Source organism: Musa acuminata, chromosome BXJ3-7, assembly GCF_036884655.1.
Source record: "Musa acuminata AAA Group cultivar baxijiao chromosome BXJ3-7, Cavendish_Baxijiao_AAA, whole genome shotgun sequence".
Classification (NCBI taxonomy): Eukaryota; Viridiplantae; Streptophyta; class Magnoliopsida; order Zingiberales; family Musaceae; genus Musa; species Musa acuminata.
Window position 1 is genome coordinate 10,270,695 of NC_088355.1, and position 15,012 is coordinate 10,285,706.

General features: G+C 45.9%; 3 protein-coding genes across 5 annotated transcripts; 1 reads left to right on the forward strand and 2 right to left on the reverse strand.

The window, feature by feature from the left end:
• Positions 1 to 756: 756 nt before the first annotated feature.
• On the reverse strand, positions 757 to 7,093 carry LOC103991596 (leucine-rich repeat extensin-like protein 4). Its single transcript, XM_009411093.3, has one exon. It carries the CDS (start codon positions 6,684 to 6,686, stop codon positions 5,457 to 5,459), a length of 1,230 nt encoding a protein of 409 aa, XP_009409368.2. The 5' UTR covers positions 6,687 to 7,093; the 3' UTR covers positions 757 to 5,456.
• Positions 7,094 to 8,967: 1,874 nt separating this feature from the next.
• Positions 8,968 to 12,127, forward strand: LOC103991598 (profilin). 2 transcript variants are annotated; one of them, XM_065157710.1, is made up of 3 exons: positions 8,968 to 9,206; positions 9,839 to 9,976; positions 11,500 to 11,707. In XM_065157710.1, the coding sequence occupies exons 1-3, from the start codon at positions 9,084 to 9,086 to the stop codon at positions 11,566 to 11,568; spliced, it is 330 nt and encodes a 109-aa protein (XP_065013782.1). In that variant the 5' UTR covers positions 8,968 to 9,083; the 3' UTR covers positions 11,569 to 11,707. The 2 variants fall into 2 exon arrangements, with proteins under 2 accessions (XP_065013782.1, XP_009409369.2); XM_009411094.3 differs by lacking the exon at positions 11,500 to 11,707 and adding an exon at positions 11,735 to 12,127 and having other exon boundaries at positions 8,971 to 9,206.
• Positions 12,128 to 12,319: 192 nt separating this feature from the next.
• LOC103991876 (protein IQ-domain 26-like) lies at positions 12,320 to 13,962 on the reverse strand. Of its 2 annotated transcripts, XM_009411415.3 has the most exons (3): positions 13,428 to 13,962; positions 13,147 to 13,353; positions 12,320 to 13,074 (listed from the first exon to the last, which is right to left on the reverse strand). In XM_009411415.3, exons 1-3 carry the CDS (start codon positions 13,830 to 13,832, stop codon positions 12,451 to 12,453), a joined length of 1,236 nt encoding a protein of 411 aa, XP_009409690.2. In that variant the 5' UTR covers positions 13,833 to 13,962; the 3' UTR covers positions 12,320 to 12,450. The 2 variants fall into 2 exon arrangements, with proteins under 2 accessions (XP_009409690.2, XP_065013781.1); XM_065157709.1 differs by having other exon boundaries at positions 12,320 to 13,353.
• Positions 13,963 to 15,012: the final 1,050 nt, after the last annotated feature.

Sequence of the window (15,012 nt, forward strand, 5' to 3'; positions counted from 1 at the left end):
TCCCATTTGTAAGACCATCTCTATATCCAATAAAGAACAGGTAAGAGGTTCCGTGGATCCACCCAGCGATCGGACCAAAATATTCCATGGTCCTTTTCTAGAGTTACCCACGTATTCAATTCATAATAACGACGATACCATTCGCCTCTCATCCCTGTCATCGTTCTCGGAGCGAAGGCTCAGCGTCTCAGGATTCACCATGGGATTGAAGGCTCAGCGTCTCAGGATTCACCATGGGATTGATTGATGTTGTATATGAACTGCCAAGTGATTGCTTGGCAATTGGTAGGTAACGTTCATGTGTCTATTCCTAATGCAAATACAGGTTTCATGATGAAATAAAAGATGATGACTTTCGAAGCAGCAGTTTCAGGCAGAAGTCATTGTGCTTTGTAGTGGCAGGAGAGATGCCAATGATGGGCATAACGACAAGGTCTTCATTCGTTTACCTCTTTGTTTATTGTCATGCTTATCATCTATTACCTATTAATTAGCAACAGAAGGCTTGGCAACCTCCCTTTCTATATGAAAGCTTATTACTGATTGTTCTGTCATGGATACCTAAAACAAGAAAGGATACATTCATACCTTCCACCCTATTGTCACGACCTTAGCTGGTTTTGCCTAAGGCGTGCGGCACCCTCGCGCGTCCGTCCGCAAAGGTCAGCCTCCCCGAAGCCTCCCATTGTCCCTAAGGACCAACAAAAGAGAGAACGGGTTAAAAAGAACGCCTCAATCGGGATCCACAAGCAAACATGTCCGAAAAACACTTCATTGACAATGCAAATTACAAACAGACTTTACAAGCTCTGAATAGTTGCACAACAAAGGGTAAAATGGTCCATTACAGACCGAAAAGCTCTCGAACGTGTCCACATGACACAACCTTTATTTACAAGCCTAAAGAGGCCACCAACCCAACTAAAATGGGACTTATAAGCCTTCGGCCGCCCCTCTACCTGCTATACAAGGCATGAACATGCCAAAAGACAACGGACAGACATAAGCATTACATCCAACATCTTGTTTAGAAGTTTGTCCGTTACATTCTCCCCCACTTATCCCTTCGACGTCCTCGTCGAAGCCTTTGTGAACACTGCAACTCTTCGCCTTTGCTGAGTCTTCAATCTTCTGCTCCAGCTGCAATGCGCCTCCTGGCTCCCAGCTGCTCTCCGCTGCTGTTTCTGAGTAGTCGAACCTTTGATCCGCCATGCTGCTTCAACTCGCCAATGACTCTGACTCTGGTGTGGGGTTGGCTGAGTTGTGTTGATCCTTGTCGATTCTTGCGGATCCACCAAATGAAGGAAAAGACCATCTTTTCTGCGCCAGTCTCGAAAAATTTCCACATGCTGCTTGAACTGGGTGGATGCTTGTTGGAGCTTTAACGAGCATCGCCTCGCAAACTTCTGAAGTTTTGGGTCCTTCCTCCACAAAATCTGCTCATTGACTCTTCTTTCAGTTAGTTGTCACATCCAAGTAGGTTCGCATCACTTCCGCTTTCGATTGGCATTTCGTTGGGAAATGAAGCGGACGATCTACTCTCAGTAGCACTGATCACCGTTGGTGAGGATTTGACAACTATTGTCTTCCATTATCTTCGAAGGGTCTTTGAACTTGTGCAGAGCTCCTCTGCTGGATAGATAAGAGAACTGGGGTACTCGGTTTCGCCCATTCTCTTAAGAGTTGAGAAGGCAAAGGTTACTTTGACTTCGCCCGCCTCCTCGAGGTTGTACTTCATGCATCGAGCTGGTTACTGGTCTTCGCCTGCTCTTTGCTCACACTTCTGAAGCACTTGAAGTGTTTGCACTCCTTGCGTTGAGTTAGCTACTGTGATTCACCTTCTCAAAGCCATTGAACTTCTGGAATGCAGGAAGTTTTCACCCCAACTTGGAGTAATTCTCTTATAGATGAGGTCGCCTCTGGGATTGTACCGTCTTCTCCATCAACCCTGCCGCCTACTCCACTGAGTAGCAAAGGTACAGCACCGCGTACTGCCTGCTTCGTTCCTTGGTCGAGCACTCTTGCGTGACCTGAAGTCCTTCACTTACGGCTATCTTGATGAGAAACTTGTTGACACCGGTCTTACGAAGTTTCTTGGCCTCTGCCCTTCAGCCTTGTCTCGGTACTTGGAGATTGCCTATGCATGCTCCACCTCCTCGGCCCCTTTCACGACCAAGCGCTCTCCCTCCATGAGAGCAAGGGATCAATGACTTGCACGGAAGTCCCGCCTCTGCGGTACCATGGCGCTGCCATGCCCATGGCCCTACTATCCGTCGCCTCGCCTCTGTATCCCTTTTCTTCACAATCAGTAGAGATGTCTCCGTGGCACTCCTCTGAGTCCACCTCCATTCTAACTGATGCTTGATTTTGGGTAGCTAAGTCCCTCTGGACTCGTCGTCGCTTCCTCGCCCCTTTCGACCCCCTGCTTCAACACCTCTGTGTTCTCCAAGCAGTCTGTTTGGTCGATGGAAAGACAGACTGCAACTCCCATGCATGGCCTCTGCCATCACGTTGTAGAGTTTGCACCGATTCTGTTCTCCTTAGCTTCCTTGGTAGCAACGTTCGCTTACTCGACCTTGTCCTCTGACTTGTCGGGCTCCCTTAAGCGAATATGAGCTATGGAGCAGTCCAACTCTCCAGCTGCTTCGATCATACCTCTGTATGATCAAGTCCCTCCCATGGAACTCACTGGTACTTGCATTCGAACTTTTCCCTTGGTGGAACACAGCCCCCATATGCTGATGACCAAGGCTTTCATCCGATGCAAAATTCGATGCACGCCCGGAAGACCCGCCTCTGCGGTACCATGGCCTTCACTCCTTGAATCCATAGCCCTTCTTGCCGTCGTGTTGTTCATCGAAGTGGAGCTTCCAGTAACTCCCGATCATACCTCCATATGATCTCATCCCTCACGGGACAATGTCGTGTGCGTCGCATTGCCACAAACTGTTCCACCACGATCCGCTGCACCATGTCGCCTCCTGGTGACATCTCCATTGCATTCTGATCCTTGTGGAATAAACTCGAATTGTGAACCCTCCAAGTGTGGCCTCTGCCAATACATCGCAGGGTCTCCTCCACTTTCGAATTTGTTCGCTCCTCTGGCAATCGACCTTCATCCACCCACTCCTGGGTCACACCTAGATGAAGCACCGCTCTAGGACAGTCCGTCGCCTAATAGCTCTCGAAGTCCACCGACTTCACTGTAATCTGTGCACCATTGTCTGGATCCTGGGCCTCTGCCCCTACCAGCACAATCTCCGCTGCGCACTGCTTCCTTCATAGCAACTCAAATGGCAACACTGTGGCATATTCTTCAAGAGTACCCGCCTCTGCGTCCTCTTGCCCCGTGCTAAGGCCTTCTGAACCCAACTTCGCCTCCGCAAGTTGAGTCGCCTTAGTTCCTCCATCAAATGCTCTCCCGAGTTAAGGTGTATGTGCCGCGAAGCTCCCTTCGTCTTTGGCACCATACAAGATGAGTCCGCTCCGTCAGGATGAAGGACCCATGGAACAACATGATCCTACCCTTGCCTCTGCAAGAGTTCATGTCTTTGACCTCTGTCTAAGGAAAGCACTGTGCTTCTGCTCCATGTTCCAACTTCTCTGCTGGCTCCCTTCATGCGGCTTGGGTACTTCGCCAAGTTACACCCAAGTTGCTCCGCTCCTCGTTCTTGCATTGAGTCGATGGTGGCCCTCGCGCCCACCATTCCACGGGTCAACCCTCCCTTGAGTCCGATCTCCATATCGACTCTAAGTGTGCCTTCATTTAAGTTGCTTCAGGTCGCTCCCCCACTTGATCTCGCAATGCATCCACCAATGCATTCTCTCGAGCGAGATCATGCGACAACTCCTCGCCGCTTGCTCAGTCCATCGAGCTTCGTGAAGTTGTTGTTTGTGAGGTACTCCTCCTCAACATGTGAAGTCCGTTTCACATGATTCTTCCTCTGGAGTGCCGAGACTTATCCCTCCTAGATAACTGTCCTGTTGGAGCAACATCTCTCTTCGTTTTGGAGACCACCATCCCCTTGGACTACTCCGATCTGCTGAACAAACTGTGCATTGTTCTGCCTCTTGCAAGCGCACTTGCTAGATTGCGCCTCCACGTCAATACAGCCACCACTGCACCCCTCAAGGCCTAGCAACATGCTGAACTCGTTGCACACTTCAGCTTTCTACGGACGTATCCTTTGCATGCCGAAGAGAAAGTTTTAATGCTCCATTGGCGCCGAGTCTCGACCGCCTTGGGATGGCCACGAACATTCCATCGTCCGCATACAAGCCCATGCATGAGTACCAAATTCTTCGAGTTAGCAATTCCCCTCACCTCTGTGAGCTTTGCATAACTCTTTTGGTCGTTGAGCAACTCATTCCACCTTGGATGGTCTCATTCTTGCCAAGCGCCTCGCCTGCCTAGAGCACCATCAAGTATAGTTGTCAACGTTGAGCCATAGCTCAAACTCAGCCATCCCAACCTTTGTGCGCTCCGCATTCTTCCAAGCTTGCCTGTTCTCGTGGTGCCTCTTGCGCGAAGGGTTGGCCATTCCTCTGAATGCCAATGTCAGATGCCCGCTCCTCTGAGCGACTCTTTTCCCTACATCTCCATGCCCGTTTTCCCTCAAACGGTCGCGCGTGTGCTGACTGCCCTCCATGCAGCCCCACTAGGTCCCCCACGTTTGCATGTCAAGTGTTTCTATGAGTGCTTGTCCCGCTCTGATACCATATTGTCACGACCTTAGCTGGTTTTGCCTAAGGCGTGCGGCACCCTCGCGCGTCCGTCCGCAAAGGTCAGCCTCCCCGAAGCCTCCCATTGTCCCTAAGGACCAACAAAAGAGAGAACGGGTTAAAAAGAACGCCTCAATCGGGATCCACAAGCAAACATGTCCGAAAAACACTTCATTGACAATGCAAATTACAAACAGACTTTACAAGCTCTGAATAGTTGCACAACAAAGGGTAAAATGGTCCATTACAGACCGAAAAGCTCTCGAACGTGTCCACATGACACAACCTTTATTTACAAGCCTAAAGAGGCCACCAACCCAACTAAAATGGGACTTATAAGCCTTCGGCCGCCCCTCTACCTGCTATACAAGGCATGAACATGCCAAAAGACAACGGACAGACATAAGCATTACATCCAACATCTTGTTTAGAAGTTTGTCCGTTACACTATGGTAGCCTTCATAAAGAGTTCATCCACTAGAAATGATAGCATCAGTAAAGGATGGTTAATCTTATTAGAATTAGTCTAAACCATGCTGGTACTTACTGTGCCAACCTCCTAATACCGAAACATTTGATCTAAAGCCACCGAAAGGCAGCAAGTAAAGTACTACTGTGCTTCTTCCCTCAAAATATTTTAAGAGAGCATGAATCACTAGCATACAAATAACTTGTTCCCTTCAATGAATGATCAGCTATGGCGTGCAGTCATGTCCTGTCACGATCCACAGAGCTTATGGAAGTGAAGGAAATGTGTAGGGGACCCTGTTCATCCCGTCCCTCTGCCCCATGCTCCCTGCGCAAGCCAAAGGCCTCGTTGAGGGTATCCTGAGGCAGCTAAGCCCGCCTCCCGGAATCCCCATGCACTCCGGTGGAGGCCGCTGCATGTCGCTCCCAGGAATGCAGTTCCCGGAGAAATCAAACCACACGTTCCTGAAGAAGAGTCTCGCGCAGTCCAGGCTGAACCCGGAAAAGAAGTTGTATGCAACAGTGAGGTTTGCCAGGCTCCTCAGATCACAGACCAGCTCCGGTAACTCCCCCGAGAGCTGGTTGTGAGCGATGTTGAGGACCTCAACCTCAGAAAGGCATGACAGCGAGCTAGGAAGATGGCCTGCGAGGGAATTGAAGCTCAAGTCCAGCACTTCTACGTCGGTTAGATATCCGACCCCCTCTGGAATGCAGCCTGTCAGCTTGTTGTTGAGGAAGAGAACCTCTCTGATCCTGGAGCTCATGTATCCGAAGTTGAATGGAATGGACCCAGAAAACTGATTGTTAGCGAGGGTGATGACGGAGGCCGGGGAGGCCCAAAGGGTCATCGGGATCTGACCTCCGAACTGGTTGTTGTTGAGGAAAATGGCATCCAAGTCCTTCACGAAGAGCTCATCCGGGACTTCGCCGGAGAAGCTGTTGAACCTGAGGTCCAGGTAGATGAGGTTTGGGATGAGGAGCGTGGAAGTGGGGAAGGGGCCTGAGAACCGGTTGTTGCTGAGATCCAGCTCCGAGAGGTAGTGGAGCTCTCTGAAGGAGTCCGGGACTGTGCCTGAGAACCTGTTGCTGTTGAGGTGGAGAAAGGAGAGGTGGTCGAGCAGGGCGAGCTCCTTCACCAAGGAACCTTCGAGGTTGGCATGGTTGAGATCTATTCCTGAGACCACTCTGAAGGATGCAAAGATGGGGACTTCAGGCGCGTATGAGCAAAATACACCTCTATAAAAGCAGACATCAGGGCCAAGCCAAGTTGCAAGGATCCCATATGGGTCCTCCGTCATGGCTGATCTCCAAGCTTGAAGAGCTGTGTACTCTCTGTTGCCATTGGGATCTTGAGGGTAGGATGATCGTGTTTCGGTGGTGCTACCGCCTCTACCATTGAACCAGACTCCACCACCACCCGTCCCAACGAATGCTGAGGATTTTGGAGTGAATACCTGTAGAAAAACAAGGGCCATAGGTAACCCGAGTCTCTGCATCTTCAAAGGAGGGAAAGAAGAAGGATTTCAGAGAGCTCTGGGTAATTTTCAGAGTTGTATGACATGACTGGTTTGTGATGAATGTGCTGGTTGATGGGATGTTTGACTCCTTGGACGTGGTTGCTTGGGTTGGAGTGGACTTGTCTGGCACTTGGCATCAATCCACTGGCAGGAGTCTTAAACCAGCCTTAGCTTCTGCAATGGCTGGGTCAAAGGTTTAAGCCTGTGGGGTACTGGTATTTATGAACTCAGGCAGAGGAACTCCTGGGATATGGCCGATGGTGTACAATACAGCTGCATCAGTCAGAAGAATGGCTACGCCATCTTCAGTGAAGACAAATCAAGTTACCTGTGTTGTTTGATGACACCAGCATATACTCGATCAGCATGAGCAAATCTATCCCACTAATTGCCTTAAGATCGCATGTTTCAACTATGCTTTGATAGGGAGACATGGAAAGTTGTAGAGTAAGTGTCCGAGCTCATCATTCAGACCGTTGATTTCTTCTGGAGATGCAAATAGAAGGATCACTATAAGCTGGAAGCAAGACAATAACTCAAGCGTGCTCCATGAACAATCACTGTACTGATGCAGAAGACTCCGGAGCTGTTCTTTATACATGGTATGCACTGTTCCAAGCTCTTGCCACATCTGTTTGATCTTGTGAGTGGTGCATGCGCATTGTGCGGTGGGCAGCGATAGTGTTCCCCACTGCACGGTTGTGAAAGCATTCCATGATCTTCTTCTCTCTCAACTTTTTCTGCTGCACCTCGGCCAGCCTTTCGAGGTCGCATAAAAGGCTAGAATTTATAGATCCAAGCATGGTCATACAACACTCCTGCCAAAAAACCAAGTCTATTTCGTATGCTTCTTCTTCTTCTTCTTCTTTCTTTCCTTTTTATTCTCGAGACTTCATCTTAAACCCAAGATGCTTGCATCCGTTGGAAGAAGAGAGCTCTTTTAGCTTGATCTTGCTATGAAAATGTTCTCACATCTAGTTGATCTGCCACAGCTTGTGTGCTGACTCTCGTTGGGTTTAGGAAGTCAGCTTTCCTTGTGGCAAGCAGCTGTCGTTTTCATTAGCTGTATGACTTTGTTTTCTTCCTCTAAAATTCCTGTCATCGATAAATGCACTCATCATTCAGGGACTGATGCTGCTTCCACTTGATATTGATGGACAGCCCATTTGCTTGAAATAGCTCTCCGAGCATAAATAATGGATGCGAGAGTGGATATACTGAAGTTGGTGCTCCTGCTATTCTATAACATGGAAAATTCTTTATGATGCAATGATTCTGCTTTCTGACTTATCAATGTATGGAGCAAAGGCGAAGAACTTTCAGGAACCAACCTTTATATTGTTAGTGTTTTCCTATTGCACTTGGACTCCTTAGTTCACTGTATCAGATGACGATTCAACACCACAGAAAGGAGGAATCATACTTCGCCATCTGACTCACTTGATGAGTCACCAAAATGTTCTGACTCACCAAAATGTTCTTGAGCAATGCTGTGGAACATGCATCTGATGCCATTACTGTGGCTTCTTTCCACGGACAACCCTATGCTTCTAAGGGCAGCAACTCTATTGTGCGCTCCTTCACAGTCTGCAAACCAGGTTGTGTGCATGTACCAGTTGATGATTCTTTCCAAGCTTTTTGTGAGGTGTAGGTCATGGAACTTCATGTGCTTTGCCCTGCTCCAAGACTCCAAGGTTCTCTCAGAACACCGAGGAAGAACAAGAGCCCTTCCTAAAACCACTAGTTGCTGGTGCTGCTCTTAGGTTCATCTGCTGGGAATCTTAATCATCTGCATCTCTGTGCATTTATGTGCTCTTATGAGGTTCTGATCTATTGCATTTATCCTAAAAAAGGAGAATTTTGGCACACTCGAATCCTATATTATCAGATGAAATGTAATTAATTGACTCTTTGCTAGCAACCTAAATTATCCCTTTGTCAAATCCAATCATTAATGCATTCCTTCTGGCTATGTCAAAAAATTATGATATATATGTATATATGTATATATATATATGTATGTATATACATATATGTATATGTATATATATACTTTTTGTTTTAAATTGAAAATGCATGAAATTTCTCATCATAAAAAAAGAAAACAGTACATAGCAACAAAAATAAGATTGATTCCAAAGATTATTTTTTCTTCATCTTTTCCTATGAGAAGAAATAATGTGTATAACATTTTAATGTATTAAAGGATTTCTAAGGCTATTTATTGCTTCCGTGTCGGTCAACTTTGGGGGTCTCTTACTGTATAAATTCCCCTCGATTTCCATTTCGTCTCCGTAGAGAGTAGACTGCGGAAAGACTGCAACAGCGGCGGCACCGGAAGAGAGGAGACGAGGGGGGACAGTGTGCAGAGAGAGGATGTCGTGGCAAACGTACGTTGATGATCATCTGATGTGCGACATCGACGATCAGCGTCTCACCGCCGCCGCCATCCTTGGCCACGACGGCAGCGTCTGGGCCCAGAGTGGTTCCTTCCCTCAGGTCTCCGCCCTCTTTCTCGATCGATTCCTGTGTGTGGTTCTTGATTTCGTGATAGATAGCAGTGTGAGTGAAGGATCTGATTCTTGCGGCCTTCGATCCGCGCCCCCTGTTCCCCTGTGTTTGATTGGGACGGGATGGGATCTTTCTTGATCGGTTTCGTTGGTGGATCTGCAAGATCTGGTAGTTGACCGCCAGAAACCGGATTTGTAATCGTTTTATGTGGATATGCTCTTTTAGTTTCTTGAGAGTTTTCTCTTCTTTGTGGGATGGTGGAGGTTGAGGTTTGTTAGATAGCGCCGGAAGCATTGGAAAAGAGAAGATCTTGCTTCCCTTCTTTCTTGATCTCTTTTGTTCCTTTCTTTTGGAAAAGAGGGGGGATCTGAGCATGAAAATGATTCCAGCTTGCATCTCGCGGGGAAGAAGAAAATGATGTAGTATCCGTTTTGGTTGGAAGGAATATTAGGGCATGATTACAGTTATCAGTTTTCTGGAAATTTAGTTTCTTTTACTGGACTGGCAGCATACACGAACATAACATCAGACATGGTCGTCGCGTCACAAAGCATTTTATTTGTCTTAGTTCCACTATGTATGTCATCTTTTAATGAGTTTTGTCTTCTCAATACTATCAGTTCAAACCTGAAGAGATTACTGCAATCATGACTGACTTTGATGAGCCTGGATCTCTTGCACCAACTGGATTATTTCTTGGTGGAACAAAGTATATGGTCATCCAAGGCGAGCCAGGTGCTGTTATTCGAGGGAAGAAGGTCAGTAATTCGTCTATCGTCTATGAGCTAAACTACATTTACAGTTATTGGATGTCTAATCGATGGTCATATTCTTTTTGTACGTGCATAAATTATATACTTGATCTTTAACATTGAACTGAACTTTCACATAGGTGTCAAGATATGCAATTTGATCATCTTCTTGTCGAAGCAGTTATAATTCATATTTTTTTTGGGTGGGGGGGGCAGGCATTATATACATGATTTTTGTTTTGTAGCTGATTTATACTGTTTTGATTTGGAATTGGCTAACTATACCCAGTAAAACTTAATAACATGGATAAACAATGTTTAGATGTTTACAGCACCAAGGATGTTTTCACTGAAACCTCATTTCAGCTAAAGACCAAGGAGCCACGAACTGTCTAAAAGAAATTACTTACAAGCTGTGCTTATCTATTTTAGTAAGTTGATAACTTTAAAGTGATGGCAAATGGTTGTGATGAATGGTCCAGTTGTTTTTGGCCCCAACAAGCGTCTGCTAGTTATCTGATCCGCTTATCAATTTGTCTCCTATGGCATAAAAATTTGAGTTTTATAACATGCTACAATTCGTTTTAGGACATAACTTTTTTTTTTCTAATTATGAATTCCTTTCCACTATCAGTATTTTTATTCAGCCACTATATTATTAATTATGGGTAAAAGTGGTTAACTAAAATTTGAATATTTCATGTCTTTTCCCATAAAAAATTGATCAAATTTATGATGACCCATTTTTCAATCTACGTGTATTGCTGTGGATGGTTTCATTTTTCCATCTTCTCGCATGCTTTCTTCTCATGCTCATGGTCAGTGAACACTGCTGGTGCTCCTCCAATTCCATGCATGCGAAAGAACCACTAGAGATGAGGTCCTAGAAATAACACTTGTCAGTGGTGGCCCAGGTGTGAGATTAAACTTTTCTTGCAAGTTCCAACTTCTCCTTTTTGCAAATCTCACGCTAGCCTAATTGACTTTCTTGTAGATTTCAAATGAGATCTGTTATTCTTATGTACTTTTGTATAAGGAAGGCAATCTCTCCCTCTCCTCTTTCTGTTTCTTCACATCCTGATGCCACAAGGTCTGACACGACTGCAATTTCTCACTGATGTGGTTCCTGCCAAACTAGCAGCCTTTCCTAAGATGCTAGATTGGTGTGATATCTTCTCTTACACGGTGCTTTGAACCATGTTTCTCAAATGATGGCATAAGTCAATTCTTAGTACCGGATAAGATCTTCCTGAACCTTGGGAGAATCTGTTTGGTCTTGTCAAATCTGAAAGGACTCTTTTAGTGTAACGTGGATCGCTAGTATTCATATGATTTTTTCTGAAAAACTAGTAAAAAGTGCATCCTATCCTCTTAGAAGTTTTTCACATTGTTCTTCATACATCATATCTTCCTTAGTCATTTAATCAAGAAAATGCTCATATTTTAATGAACTTAAGTTTGAGGAGTCACACCAGCTGTCATGGAATTCATCATCTGATATTTTTTTTCAATTGTGTTTTTTGTTGTAGGCTCTTGTTTTCCAATTACTGATACTTAATAAAAGTGAAAGCAGCAACAAGCCCTGCTATGAAATTTGAAGTTCTCATAAAAAGAACTCAAGGGGCCATTTGGTTGGAGAATAAATGATGAAATACTGATTTGGGGTTCTTAATTGCTGAAATAGATGTAAACTACACATGATGTTAGTGCCAATGATGATCTGAAATGCTTTCTTTCTGACTTTCTAAGATGATGCCTTTTCAGGCTTCCGGTGGTGTCACTCTTAAGAAAACCAATCTGGCTCTGATCATTGGTATATATGATGAGCCAATGACTGGTGGCCAGTGCAACATGGTTGTCGAGAGGCTTGGTGATTATCTTTACGACCAGGGTTTCTGAATCCGGTGTTGATGCTTTGGAACTTCTTATTTTGGTATTTGCATTGTCTTGCAATTCACCCGACATTCCCCTGTGTGTGAATTTTATAATCAGCTTGAAATCATGTTGGAAATTTGTTCAAAAGTCTTGTTGGGCTGTTGGCATCATCTCCAAGTTTGACTTTTCATTTGTATCGCTGTCGAAGGGGATCAACATTTGTCTCTGTGCTCATATGTATGTTGGACAATCTTCCTGAAAGTGTGATGTAGATTTGAGATATATTTGCGTGGTTATATCTGTATATATTTGCATGGTCTTCCCAAGTTATCATCTTTTAACTTCTCATGATATATTTAATAGGTGCATGAATTGGCTCCGATCCACTTCTCCCACTTAGCACTGAGACTTACAAGCATGTTACATTGCTAACGCAGTTTAGAAGACAAGCTACAACCTAAATTTGATGCTGCTATCAGCAACCAAGGTGATGAAACATCCCAAATTTTCACACCATACAATTATTCCATGAACAGGAGAACGACACTCAAAAGAGAGAAGATTTCTCGACTTCCTCTTATTCTGACTCGAAGACTCCATTGCATTCACCACTTTGGCTGCAAGAAGAAGACCTCCCTCCCTTCCACTTTTCCCTGCTCCGCTTTGTTGAGGTTGAGAACCACCTGAGCTTGGAAACAGGAGTTGCTTAGGTCACCCAGAGGTTGCCTCTTTCTCATCCCTGCCACCTCCGGCGGGTGTTTCGGAGCACTTTGAGCCCTCCGCTTCGCCTTCGATGACTGCGTGTTCGCCATATAGTTTGGAGAGCTCGATTCGCTCACGTATCGCCTGTAAACTCCCTCAGCATCGTACACACTCTTGGCCTGAGTCACGCCCACCTTACCAGGCGAGTTCGTGTATCTGGGCGTTCCCTGTGCTGTGGCCGAGATCCGGCACTTCTCGCCACTGATACACCAGTCGTTCTCTTGGGAGTTCCGGCGGCTGGGAATAGAGACTCGTGCTGGAACCGGGCAGGGAATTGGAGAAGAGAAATGATCCGCTGGATCCACAGCAGAGGGAATGGCTCGACAAGAAGATCGCGACCTCGGGCCGCACACATCGATCTCCACGGTTTTTGGGCTTCTGTCGGGAGTAGCACCGCCAAGACTCGTCGAGAAGCTCCGTCTTTGAAACGCCGGCGTGTGCTCGATTCGGGCGTCGATGAAGCGTTCCTGTGATGAAACGAAAGAGAAATGGAAGCTTAGTTCAAGCACCATCAACTTGTGGAGACGTTCGTTACGTACTAAAGATCTCCGATGGCGGACTTCTGGTCGAAAGCTTCTATCGTCCGGGAGGAGGTTCCCGTATCTTTGTGCTCGTGCGGTGGCCTGAGCTCTGACGAGAGCTTGCATGCTGTGAAGAGTCGCGGCGGCTTGCTTACGAACAAGATAACCTCTCACCAAGGCTTGCAGTTTGACCAACGCTTTCAGAGTTCGGAGTGCTATCCTCGCCTTGGAAGAAGGCAAACCACAAGGATTCAAACTCAAGCGAAACAGAGCAAGCATGCGATCAGTGGATTGCTTACCAAGTGGCCTCTGAATGCTGTTTGGATCTTCACCGCCGCCAACTCCTCCTTGGAGAAGCTGAACGTGGCGCCCCTCCCCGGCGTGGTGAGACGCGCCGCCACCATGGCTGCCTGCGCCGCTGCAACCGCTGCGTTGGCCGTGGCCGCCGCCACAGCAATGGCGTGCTTGCTCTGCTCCCTCTCGTTCACAGCGTAGAAGGACTTGAACCATGCGGCTTCAATCGCGGCCGCCGTGGCAGCATTCTGGCCCAGCACCACGTCACCGGAGGAGTCCCTGGACCTCCGAAAGCTCCATCTTTTCTTCTCCATCCTCTCCTCGCCGCCGTGACTGGAGTAACTTTTCGGCTCCTTTTTCTTCTCGCTACCACCCCACAGATTCCACAGCCACCGCGTTGCCCGACCCATCTCCCGCAGGAAAAGCAATGGATCACTTCAGCGACAGAGCTTACCGTCTTCAGGTCCTACAAAATGGAATCATTTAGTCTTCTTACACTTTGCCGTAGGCAGGTGAGGGAAAAAAACGATCACCAGCTGAACTCACAAAGCTCCTTTGATTCAATGAGAAGGAAGGAATCAATGCGATGAAAGCTTACTCCTCCGCTGAGAGTGTTTATATAGGCAGATATGCTGGTTTGAAACGCGAATCTTTTGGGATTAATCTATTCCACGATTCACCGGCGGTGAATCTATTTTAACCTTCCTTAATTGTCAAAATCACATTTATGAGGGGGTGTATTATCTTAAATACAATTTCCTTCTTGGGTGGCGAAGCAAAACGTCTCGAATCCACGTGTCGTTTTTAGTTTCCCAAAAAGGCCCTGAAGGAGCACGTGTTCACGAATCAACTGTCGAGGCCAAACTGTAAATGATTGGGGCACGTGGGTAATTGCACAAAAAGAAGTCAACGGCTGACCTCACCCTGATTGAAGCCTTTCATTAGCGGTCGCTGGATTTGCGGAAAATTATAAATGTAGTCAACTTCAAAGGGCATAGAGAAAACTAAGTTTTTGGCTTCTATTTTCTAATATTTACTATGAGCAGAAAATCCAGCTAAGCCTAGTCAATATACGTCGTATTTCTCCAAATAATTTGACTTTTTTTTCCCGGAGAAGAAATCTTTTTAACGTATGATATACAAAATCTTTTTAAAAATTTTTAAATAGAGCACATTTAATGGTAATGGATAGTTAAATAGAGCACATTTCTTTTGGACTTAATTACGATCATGATGCATCGAATTCAAGATGTGATAATAACATTCGTTTGCTCGATCTTATAATAGGGTATCTGACTATAGAAGATAATGATTGATTATAAAAATCAGATTTAATTACAGTCGTGATGTATTGAACTCGAGATGGGATAACGATTCGGCTCGCTAAACCAATTCAATATTGTAATCGATTCGTTAACTTAATAAATCTAAATTGTTAGTCTATAAATATTTAATCTCAAGTTAGTGATGTCTTTAAGTTAATCTAAATCTCCTCTTAGAACGTCGTTCGTCAATGGCCTCAGCAGGCCATCTTCTGTTAATGCTTGTTCGGATACATTGATTTCATTATCATGACAACTCGTTTGGTCA